Source organism: Schistocerca americana, chromosome 8 (genome assembly GCF_021461395.2).
Source record: "Schistocerca americana isolate TAMUIC-IGC-003095 chromosome 8, iqSchAmer2.1, whole genome shotgun sequence".
Taxonomy (NCBI): Eukaryota; Metazoa; Arthropoda; class Insecta; order Orthoptera; family Acrididae; genus Schistocerca; species Schistocerca americana.
The window spans coordinates 218,153,892-218,166,726 of NC_060126.1; the positions used below are offsets into that span (position 1 = coordinate 218,153,892).

The 12,835-nt window shown below is 36.9% G+C and overlaps 1 protein-coding gene across 3 annotated transcripts in view; it reads left to right on the top strand.

The window, feature by feature from the left end:
• LOC124544726 (tubulin gamma-1 chain) overlaps positions 1 to 12,835 on the top strand; it is a 76,861-nt gene that overhangs the window by 41,417 nt on the left and 22,609 nt on the right. For all 3 annotated transcript variants that reach the window (XM_047123376.1, XM_047123375.1, XM_047123377.1), the window contains 2 exons: positions 4,184 to 4,295; positions 12,460 to 12,591. In XM_047123376.1, coding sequence (XP_046979332.1) covers positions 4,184 to 4,295; positions 12,460 to 12,591 — 244 coding nt within the window. The remainder of the gene's footprint in view (positions 1 to 4,183; positions 4,296 to 12,459; positions 12,592 to 12,835) is intronic.

A 12,835-nucleotide genomic window follows, 5' to 3' on the forward strand; every position in this document is an offset into this window, starting at 1 on the left:
TGTTTTGTTAATATTACATTGGTACATATTGCACATTAACATAAGTCAATTAAACTTCAAGAGAGTTTTGCTCTTAAGACTTTTCAAAATAAGTTTGTTGTGTTTTTAATTCAAACAGGTAAAATAGGGCATTTTGTTATTTTTATGTTCTTTTCCTCGACCATTGATAGTGAAACCAATGTTGAAGAATGTATCTATGGAGTATGCATGTTCATTTACAAAAATTAAGAAATGGGCACTGTGGGCACCAATTAAAATGTATTTATACTTTTGAAGATGGTCCATCTGAAGAGTGTCCCAAACCTGCAACCAATGATCAAAACACTGAGAAAGTGCACACTATAGTACTGGATATTCAGTGATTAAATTTGCATTAAATAGCTGATGCCAACAGCATACCAGAAGAGTACAAGTACACTACATTCCATGTGAAGAGTCAACTGTAGGATAATATTGTATGAATACCATATTTGCCAAATACTGGCCAAATTCAAGTTTCGGAGGTGGGGGTGGCAATAATTCAGTTGTTTTAAAAATAATATAACTGTATTTGTCCACTGATATGTTGCCTTAGTTAAGACGCGAATCCAGCACTTCAAACCAATCACTTGGAGGCTTTAAACCAATGGTCCTGGAGCAAAAATTGCGAATCTAGTCACACCAGCTAGAAAAGTTATGGCTACTGTTTTCTGAGTTGCAAAAGATATTCTTTTTATTGATTATTTTGCAAATAGACTATCAGTAACAGGCAAATAATATGGAAGTTTCCTCAACCAACTGGGTGGAAAAAGTATGAGAAAAGCCACAGATTACAAAAAAATATGATCTTATTTTACCATGTGGACAATATACTTGCCACCTGCCGAAGGAGCAGCTTTATCACTGGCAAAACTGAATTATTGAAATGCTTCTCCTCTTCACCAGACTCAACACTCTCCAACTGGCATCTATTCCCAGTCTTAAAGAAATTTGTGGCTGGAAAACAATTTGAGCCCAATGAAGGGGGAGTGATAGCCCTATATAGGTATTTTGCAGGCCTTAAATAATTACTCTTAAGTGTGTGGTTTAGTCAAAGAAAAAACTGCTGGACACAGTGCAGTGACCCAACACATGAGTATCGTGTATATTTCACTTAATATACATTGTTTCAGTGCCAGGCCAAGAATTCTTTTTCTGCTCCTCAAAAATTTATTGGTTTTTGAATAATGCTTCAAAATTATGGGCTAGTAATTTAATTTATGGTCACACTGCAGTAAAGTAAGCAAAATGGCTGATTAGTTTACTTGTTTATAAGTAAAGATGATATCGGTAACACACAGACTTGTTAGAATGTTTTGTAAAAGTAGGTGTAACTACGTTGTTAGGAAGAAAGAGAAAGTCATGGAGAGGAGAAAGCGTTGGAACAATATCTTTAGATAATGAAGAGGAACATATTACCTTTTTTTGCGTAGGCAATGATGATGATGACAAAACAGGGAATTTAACCCAGACCCCCTGCATGGCAGTCAGCCACAGTGACCACTCAGCTACAGAGGAATAAAGATGTTAAAAAACATGTTTTAGTCTATTATGTGTGACGTATGGCGGGTCAAAGGCTGAGCAACACTACTTTTATTTTAAGAAAAACAAAGACAAATAATAAGAACTTCAACAAATTTTACATCATTTCCCAATGTGCCTAGTCACAAAATGTCCACAAATGCTTCACACCTAATAGCGGCCAAAACATGTTTTTCAACATCTTTATTCCTCTGTAGCTGAGTGGTCACTGTGGCTGACTGCCATGCAGGGGTTCTGGGTTAAATTCCCAGTTTTGTCGTGTTCATCATCATCAACAACAACATAAAAGTTGCCAAAGTGACATCAAATAAAAAAACTTGCACGAAGGTGGCCGAACAGCCCATGTTGGGGTCTCCTGGCCAGTAATGCCATTCGATCACTTCATCTCTGAGCTGGTTTGCCTCAAAAATGAAACAAACTTTTCCTGCTCAAACAAAATTAGCCTTTTTCTGTGGTGCAAAGAAAAATCGAATTCGAGATGACCGTTTTGAGATACAGCCTTTCAAAAATCAGACAAAAATAGGTGAAGGAATTTTTTGAATTGATTTTAATCTTTGATAGCTCAGTAATTATTTGAGTAATCAAGGTGCCACTTTCACGGTCTTATGACGTGCTGGCTGGTTGCAAATGAGGAAAGGAAAATCAGCATAGACAGCCAGTCTATCTTACTGAACAAGTAGTCGAAACATGACCCAAATTTGTCAAAGTAAGATTTATGAGCTACTTTGACAGCAAATTGTGATAAATCTGCTGTACACGAGGTACATGTCCAACAACTAGACCGTTCTACCAAAAACGTTGAGCAGAGTTACAGAGTTCCAGCATGGGAGTCCCCGTAGATCAGCAGCAACAGTAAAGCTAACTTTGTGATTTATTCATATCCATTGTGATATGGAAAAAGTGGTTTTCACATAAGCATGGCTAGTGAGTATGCCAGAGTACTTATCAAGCTGTGATTTGGCGTGCTATTACGTAAGAGCTATATGTAGATCTTGGAAAAAGTTTTGTCAAAATCGGAGACAATCAAGTGGGAACCTTGTTTCGGGCCACTTGACACGGAAGGACCTGGAAGCAACCTAATTCACTTGAAGAAAGGAATATGAAGGAATCCAAGATAATGGATAGAGTAGTTTGTGTGAATTGTTATGTTTGATTGTTGGAACTGTTCTCTTCAGTTGAAAAAGTCTTGAATAGAACCTAGAAATTGTGTTGCATAATAAGTTGTTAATAGTGCTTGTGTTTACCTGTGTCCATTTTTATGTTTGTAACCTGAAGACAACGATGCAGATCCAGGTAGCTAAACATTTTTCACAAATAGCACTCTTTTGTTCACGTATTGTTTTTGTAAGTACTTTTCTGCTAGCGGTACAAATGAATAAAGAGGAAAGGCTGCCACTACCTATAGCAGTTTGATGAACCCTGCTGCTATGGTGACACCGGTTCGGATTACTCAGACCAACATGAGTGAGAGAAGAGAGGTGGTATGACAACAGGAGGGGCCGGGGTTAGTGATGTGTGTGGGAAGCTACTGGGGACATAAGAATGGGATGCAGCTGGCTCTCAGTGATAGTAGCAAAATGAGGCTGAAAAGCTGATATTGGAAAAAAGAGGGATGGTTTGGAAGAACATGGACAGTGGAAGTAAAAGCTTTGGATAAGGGAGGAGTGGTGGTAAGGTACTTCAGAGATGTGCTCAAGTGGCAGATTACCGTACATATTTGTTTCTGAACTTAAGAAGTGTCAGACTTTCCCTTAGTCTACTGCCAGTCAAATATATAACGCTAAGGACCAACATCTAACTTGTGTGTGATTTTCAGGTGCTACTTTTCAACATCCTACTCATTTAAGAATACTACAGGTTGGTTCCTTTTGGTACATCATACACACAGTATTGAAACAGTTTAACATTCACAGAACACAGGTCATTCACTTGTGACAAGCAAATAGTCAACTTGATGAGAAGCCACAGCAGGATGTGAAAGAATAAACTGATTTCCTCTAGTTGATCTAATAATCACACACAACTTCTGACTCAAGACAATAATTACAACACTGTTTTATATTTGGGAGTGATTGAAATCTACAATCATGTCAACATCTATGAAAGTAGGGGAGAGCTTAAAAATAAATGTTGGTGGATTGCCATGTATCTGCTGGTCCTTAAGCCTAATATAGGCTTACGTACCTTCACAGCAGTTGTTTTCTCTGACAGCAAGATTTCTTCTAACTGAGGCCAACAGCTGCTGTGACTTAGTATGTATTGATGTCAGATAGTTTAGAGCCTGAAAATATTGAAAATTATGCTGTACATAAGTTCATAAATTCCAGCAACTCTTAAATTGAACACTAAAGACAAAACTAAAAGCAACCTGCATAATAAAATAAATGAAAGCCCAACTTAAGTCATGTTAATTAGTGGTAACACCAAATGGAATCAGAGATGAGTGCTAAGTAATCACAAGTTTTGGTTCACCACACTGCTGAGGACAAAATTGGTTTTAGAATATGATTTGGTGAGTGTAAAGGATAGTACTAATAATTTTATTTTATAACTTTGCATTGTTCAGTATACATAATTGGTTTGTGAATGAAGAATTTAAAACTGCTGCATCTTTTTTGTTCAGGTATCCATCCTACATGAACAACGATCTTATTGGCCTCATAGCTCCGTTAATTCCAACACCACGTCTTCATTTTCTGATGACAGGCTATACACCACTTACAACAGACCAAGAGGTAACTATAAAACAATATCTTGGATTTGTAATATTAAGAAACACACACACACACACACACACACACACACACACACACACACACACACACACACTCTTTTTGCATGTACACCTAAGTACAAGTGCACTCCATTATTTCTTTCTTCCAACTTTTTATTACATTTTTCTCAGGAAAACTGTGTAAAATGGATAGGAATATATTCATATACTTTAATTCAACTCATAACATATTAGATGTGAGATTGCAGAGATCTCTTCTTTGCCCAACTTCCTGCCATGTGATTGATGGGCAGCCAAGTTCCCTTTTTCCAATGTGGAGTTGATGTTGATTCATAGTTATAAATACTTACTCTTCTAAAGGAAATATAAAATGCAGGCTAGTCAAATTTCTGACTAGCCTGCATGTTATTGGCAGTATTTTAGTGAACTAGCACAAAAATATACATAACAGTTGTTCACTGCAACAGTTGTCATTCTATTTTGTTACATTCAAGAAATAAAAAGGAATTTACATTGGGATCATATCAAACCCAGTGGTGGTAGGACCAGTAAGACATCATCTGTGGCAAGAAACCCTGAAAATAGGTTCAAAAATAAGCAGGATGTAATATTTTCTATGTTGGAGGTGTTTCATATATCAGCTGTTCACCATAACAGTCATCATTCTATTTTCATAAATGTTTCAGTCAAGATACAAACAAACAGTTTAAATTGGGGTCATACAGACACAAATGGTATTCACAAGAAGAGGTCCCCAGGAGTGGGATCAAACTATTGAAACCATGTACATCGTGGTGCAGGTGAAGGTCCCAGTTAGACACCCTGAAGCCATTTTACTGTGGTAGGCCCCACTCCCATTTGTGAGTAATCGATGAAGAAAAATGTTTCAAAATTTGAAGTGCTGCTCTACAACTTAAAAAAAAAAAGAAGCTTTAAGTAGACTGGTTGCGAAGCGTAATGGTCATAGTACAAGTCTCGTGTGCAAGAGGTCATGGGTTTGAATCTCCTGAAAAGTTCTTTGAAATTTTTAAATCTTTATTGAAATGACTTTGATCATTATTTTTATTCAATTAATTGATTTAAATACATTTTTAAATTTCTATTTGTTTGTCAATTTGTTTTAATCACTCTACTAACATTTTCAGGTGCTATCATTTTTTCTTCCTATAATTCCTTTGCCACAAACTCTTTGTGCATGTGATTTCCATGTACTAGCATCAGTTTAATTTCTTCAGTTTCATCATCTCTTTTGTTTAAAATTTAATCTTTCTTATTTTGTCCATAGTGCAATATGAGTCTGTGTTTTGAATGTTTATATGACAGTTACCAACCAAAGAAATGAAAATCTTGTAGCAAAAATTACATTTATTGCACCATCGCACAGTCAATATAAAGAGACTATTTCATATTTTGTTTTTAACCAACAGATTAACATTTTTCAAATGTTTAAATATTATGATAAATGAAATTAATTAAGTTCACAAGCACAAAGATTCGAACTGGAAAAAGAAATATAGGAAGAAAAAAAGAGAGCAACTGAAAACGTTAATACAGTGACAAAAATGGATCAGTCATTTCAGTATTGGTGAGATTTAAACCCACAACCTTTTGCATAAGCAGTTGGTACTATAGCCTTGATGCTACCTGACTGGTCTGTGTAATTTTTCCTTTTTAAAGTTGTAGAGAATTATGTTAAATTCCGAAATTTCATTTTGTCAATTACTTGCAAACGAGGACCCACCAGGGTGTGATACCTGGGACCTTAAACTACCGTATCGCATAGATGATTTCTAGAAGTCGGCCTGTCCCACTTCCCCTAAAACCATGAATAAATTTTAATGTGTTTTTAACATAAAAATGAACAAAGCATCATTGATACATTTGAATAAATAAATCATAATTGTGAAAATAATAGTTTTGAAATCAAGGGAGGTACATATTTTCAGTGTGCTTATGGGTCATATTGACCTCAGTGGTACTAGGAGGGTTAAACCAGTATACTAAGCCAATGTTTCAGCAAAAGTTTAGTTTATTTGCAGGATTAAAAATTTTAGGGAACACGGTACTTCAGAATCTTAAACATTAATTTGTTCTAGAAAAAGGGAGGGGGGGTCAACGAAACTAACTGCACTATAGAAATCAGTAGAAGAATTTAGAAAACATAGCCAGTAAAGTGGTGTCTAAAAATAATTTGCAAATTTATTTATTCCATGAAAGATATCGAAACAGGTACAAATACCCCACTTTGTTACATTTGAAACTGCTGATGTAAACCTGAAGACTCACATGATATTAGTTGTGGACACACACCTATCATGATGTCAGACTGCTGGAACTGTGTAATTCTGAAACACCAACAAGCACTTGTACGATCTGTGTATTCGGCAGTAATCCATCTGTAAAAAAGTTTGAAATTCAGGAAATTTAAATACACGAGTAACCAAGTTTTTCCACAACTGACATAAAATAAATACTGTTATTTGGATATAGAAAATGTCACTGCAGCTCTTTAGAAATATTCAGTTTTGGATGGTGCAGGCACCAAGGTTAACAACACAAGACGCTCGGCAAAGGATTCGAGAAAATAACAAGTCAGCGATCAGCACGGCATGTAACAACAACATGCATTGTAGCCAAAGTGTTGATTCTGTGTGGTATAATTTGAATCATCAATAGTTTGAATGTAATGACTCTGAAATAACCTTGGAGTTTCGGAGTTAACAAATGCTGTCGTGCAAATTCTCTTCAGAGTTCTAATGAGTTTTTTCATTGAATATATACTTACTCATGGTGCGCGAGTTGATTATATGAACTTAGTATTTCAGGTGGTTTCTAGAATTTATGGCATTCAAGAAATAAATACCGTTAAACTTCATTTATACATTTTTCTGACTTTTACGTTTTTTGTGCCCCAGCGAAATATCCACAGTGTGCACAAGTTATGATGCAGTGCTTCAGAGTGGGTTGCTGGGAAGTGGATTGGTAAGGACAACATTAGACTAAAACAAAATTTGATAGTGTAATAAGGAAATTTGTCAAAGTTAGGCATTGGTCAAATTTTCTTTGATCAAATCCAGCACCTAGCCTTAGATTTGATCAAAGGAAGCATTCATCTTATGTTTACTGCATGGAGAAAGCAACCGCTTGGAGCACTAGCATTGCTGCAGCTGTCTGTTAGACAGTGTTATCAGTATGACTTCCAAATTGACATGGTGCGTCGCATATATAACGAAATTGATAGAAATATTTGAGACAGGTGAAGCACTGTGTAGCTTAAGACATCCATAATACAAAAACAGAACAAAAAGTGAGAGCTATAAAAAAAAAAAAGTTGAAGATGCTATTAGCCATGAAGTATGGCCAGGATATACCCCCAAGAACTTAAAGGAGAAAATTTCTAGCTTCTGAAGAAATAAAAATTTTTCATGACTGCAGTACGTATTAAATTTATTTGCCTTCACATATTCCTCCTTCAGTGCTTCAAATGTTTCTGGTATTATTTTCGTCAATGTGCACTGCAGCATTAGAAAGCCATACCAATACTGCAAAACAGAGTAGCTAGAAATGACAGTATTACGATAAGTCTGTCTTTTGTGGATGTAGTATTTGTGAGGAATGTGTTCAGATTCATAATATGAGGAGCCCTTTTCTTGAGCACATATTGAAATGTACTCTCGTCCATTCCCAAAGGGATTTTAATGCGACTTTGTGTCCTTGACTTGCAGCTATCATAGCAAATTTTGTTTTATGTTTCACATCTCGCCGTAAAGTTCATGGCTCCACCCAAGCGTGTTTCCTTTTCTTCTGCTTCTCTTGCAAATGCAATTGCAGTGTGCGTGACTGCAGACCAGGTATAATTTTACTTACAACATCGGTGGCGTAGTGTGTTGATGTTGGCAACAACCATTCGTTGCTGGGAAGTAAATAATTAAATCTGTTCTTGCTCTGTGGTTGACAGATTCTTGTATGTACCCTTGTCCGCTCAGTAAATTAGTTATACTCGTAAAATGAACATTTCATAACAAAACATTTGCATTATATGAAGATGGTGTTGCCAACATCAGCTCACTACACCGCTGTTGCCATAAGTAAAATTGAACTGCAGAGAATAGTATTAAGTCGTTGTCGCCCATTATGAAGGAACTTTGGTGAAATATTTGATAACAGTGTAATACCCAGTGGCGGCCGCTGAGGCATTCCATTGGTGGTGCCAAAAAAGCTTTGTTGGTAGCATCGAACGTATTGCGGAATTTATATCAAACAAAAATATAGAGAAACGGAAATAAACACTTTTTAAAATAGTGCCCTTCTTATGATAGCAAGTGTTTGTATGAGAGAGAGAGACAGAGAGAGGTTTCTTTAGCTATCTTTTTCGCATGGCTGCATGAGATATAAAAAATAACAATAACTCCAAACACTCTCTCTCGCAAACACAAATACACACATCAACAGCACAATTCTTCACTCTTAACAGGGTATGTTCTGTCACTTTAACATGGCAGTTGTTAGCAGGGGGCGTTTTGATGTATACTTGTTTAAGGTACCAGTGGATATTGGGCCTGAACTACCACATAACGACACCACCCACCTCAGCTAACAATTGCGCTCTAGCTGTTACCGAATGATTTGTGTGTTCCGCTTTGCTTTGAGTTGTGCTTGCTGGTTGTTTCCTTTTCTTATACTGAAATGAGTGCAGAGAGCAATTTTGCTTTGTCACAGGGTTAGAATATGATTCTCTCAACATCAGATGGAATCTGTGTTCTATATGTACATTATTACATTGGTTCTGCCTACCCAGGAGCACAGAACACGGATGTAGGCTGCCAGCCTTGCGAGAGGGAGGTGCAGCTTGTCCCCCCCACTCCGCTCTTCTCCCCTCGACAGCCAGAACTCCTCGTTAGTTTATGTTCATGCCGAGTACCAGAAAAGTGTCCACTACAACATGAGTGCCTGTACGAGAAATAATAGAGCCTGTATAAATTATTCAAACTTATAATCTAGATTTTGCGAAGCAAATTTAATCAAATTACCAAAATTTAAAACTAAAAGCATTGTACTCGCCAACAGCAGAAACTTCAATGAACTGAAAACGTAATTTTATTTCAGAAAGGATGGCATCGCACACTTGCAAAGCATCTCTTTTTTTTATGCCCATCAAGAATCCGTGGATTCTTGGCAAGCATCATTTCATCATTTTTGAAACTAATCTTGTTAAGGGTGGAGCCAATGGCATCTCTGATGTTTTGCATTACCGCTTCAGTATTCTGGTGTCTTACGTTGCTGTGGTCAGTTCAGTTACCTTCTTCTGAACCTGATTAAAAAATACATCTGCATGATGCATTATGTTATAGAAAAATTATAGGCAGAAAAGACTTCATTATCTTGCAGTCTTTTTTTGTATGAACCAGATTTTTCAATAGTAGGAGATAGTTTTATACTCTCACTTGATTCAGTGCCTTCATAACAGTAATACAATTTTTCTCTGTTTCTTAAAACATCTTTTACTACTCGCGAATGGTAATTCTATCTTGTCACACAAATGGGACAAGATTTTTTTGAATAATGCCATGCAAAACTTTTGATCTCTGTGGCGAGTTATAAAAGAAAATAATTATCTGAAAGGCATGCATAAAAGACACGAGCTTTGTGATTAACAGAGGCTGCCGTAGACATAAAGTTGAACTGATGCACATAACAATGGATGTAGTTTGCATTTGGTTATTTATCTTTAATTTCTGAACCCTATTTGACTAGCCACTCATAATATTTTCACCATTGTAACTCTGAGCTATTAGTTATGCTTGATCGTTGCCAATTAATGGTTCAATTTCTTTCAGAATACTCTCAGCTATAGAATAAGCATGCTGACTTTCTGGATTAACAAAGTTCCAAAATCTTTCAACAGTTGTTCCCTCAACAACATAATTCAAAACAATAACCAATTGAAATTCACAAGACACAGCTGTGCTTTCATCCGCAATTATTGCAACATAATCGTCACATTTTATTTCTTTACGAACTTCATCACGGTGTGCTTGCAACGTGCATTGCAGTAGTTCGTTCTGAACAGTCTTAGAAATGTCTTTGAACACTGATGCTTGAATGAGAGAAACTTGAAGATGTTAATGCAGTTCCGCACTGAACTGAAATACCTCACCGCACTGAACTGAATTACCTCACAAAAAACCACCTTATTTTGAGAGGCATCAGATTCAGCGTGGCCCCTGATAGCCAGTTCCAAAGGACCACAGAACCGAATATATGTATATTCTTTTCTACACATTTGTTGTGGCTGTCAGTTGTTTGTCTATAGTGTGAATCTGATTTCTGCTGAATGTTGGTTTTCTCTAGAAATGAAAGACTAAGCACATTATTCATGTGTCACTTTGACATTTCATGAACTTTCATTTTAGACCATATAAGCCCAATATCAGTTATTCTGGTCTTACACCAATTAATATCTCCTCCCCCTCCCCTACCCCCACCCCAAATAACACACAAGGAAAACAAAAAACAGTGTTGCTTTCTTCACAGCACAAATCCATTTCTTCTTTTGGTAAATTTCTGAATTGAACTTAGGGCATCGAATTTTTGTTTGCTGCTAGAGATTCAAATTTGGGAGTGGCCTACCTAGTGTTTTTTATCTGAGAGTCCTGTCACTAAATGACATTTATAATAGCTCATTTACTTTGTTCATGTTTGCTATTTTCACAGTCAACTGAATTTCCCCTTACAGATAACACTGTGCAGTGCAGGCAGCTATATATGGTCAATTACCTGGCCTTGCAATAACTACAATGTGTTTGTACAGAACTATAATACACAAACGTAACGAGTATAAACAGAAATACTACACCTTTGTTTGGAAAAGAAATGCTCAACCGGTGGTGAATTTTTTTTCTCTGTAGCAGTAGCCCAGCTGTTGTGAAATACACCAATATTGAAATAATGGCTCTTAGTTTCAAAATCTAAGGGCATAATTATATTCAAATTACATATAGCTATTTATAATGATATTTAAGTGCATCATTTCTGTATTTGAATTTATTAAGCATTAATTAGCATTTAGGAATGCATTAGCATTAACTAGCATAAAGATTGTAAAACTGGATTACAAGAAATCTGTGTCCCGATGTATTCTAACATGCTCGCTAGATGGCAGATTGTGCTTTTACAGGTCCTACACTTTACTGCTCTCTGGCGGAAAGAGCGTGAAGCTTCGAGCCATACTAGCTGTGGCACTACCTCCCATTATAAGAAGTGTGCAGAAACAAACAGCTGAGCCTTTCACACGGCCCTTATGAGGGCAGATGGTGCCAATGTGCAGTTGGCTCCAAGCTTCAGAAAACTACTGCAAGAGCGTGCGCGGTAAAACATTCCTCTTCAAATCAGAAAATACATACTCCAAAACAATGTTTTATGCGCAGTTCGCATAAATTTCTCTTTTATACAAGTGGTGCCATGGCACAGTGGCACTACCTCAGAAGTCGCCCCTGGTAATAACCGGGGTTTACATTTTTCTTTATACCTTTGTTAAGTATGGTACCTAGTAAGCCTATGTAACGTTTGGAGAATGTAACTTTTTATTTACTGGATTTTTCAATTGTCTTTACCAATTAATTTGATAGTATGGTGCTATTTTTCATACATACGTTTTTCACACTTATGCCCCCCCCCCCCCCCCCCCCCCCCCCCCCCCCCCCCCCGCCCCGCCCCGCCCCGACCCCGCCGTCTCCCACCTGTAATCCGTTGAAAAAGTATAAATGAAGTTTTACTGTATGTTGGTGCTTGTTGTAATTGCATGGAAACTTAAATATATATGCAGTCGGTGTGACTGTATCAATATTCTGATTGTGAAAACAGGATTAAAATATAGAGCAATGACCTAGTTGTAGTCCCTTTTTCAATGCATCCTGTGGTAATATTTTAACACCGACCCTCCGTGTTTGTAAGGAGTAGCTGCTGACAAAGATTTGGTGGCAGCAAGGCACACGTTATTTGAAATCGGCAGCTGCTCTGAAAGGTGTGTGTGTGTGTGTGTGTGTGTGTGTGTGTGTGTGTGTGTGTGTGTGTGTGTTTGTTTGTAAGTAATAATTTCCATTGTAAAATCATTGAAATAAAGTATCCTAGTATTTTAATAATAATGAGTCATCAATTGGTTTTAGGCAGCATCTGTTAGGAAAACTACTGTATTAGATGTTATGAGGCGTCTTCTTCAACCAAAAAACATGATGGTATCAACTGTCCATGACCGTACTTCAGCACATTGCTACATCTCTATACTGAATATCATACAGGTTGGTATTTGGCTGCTGTGGCTCCCTGTTTATTAATGTAATTTTTTACATAATGTGTCTAATTGTTTAACTTTGGTAAGTACTTTGTTCTTTTCAAAATTAACAGTGGGACTCCACATTGTCAAAGGTTGATTTTGATATACGAGGGCAGTTCAATAAGTAATGCAACACATTTTTTTTCTCGGCCAATTTTGGTTGAAAAAACCGGAAATTTCTTGTGGAATATTTTCAAACATTCCCGCTT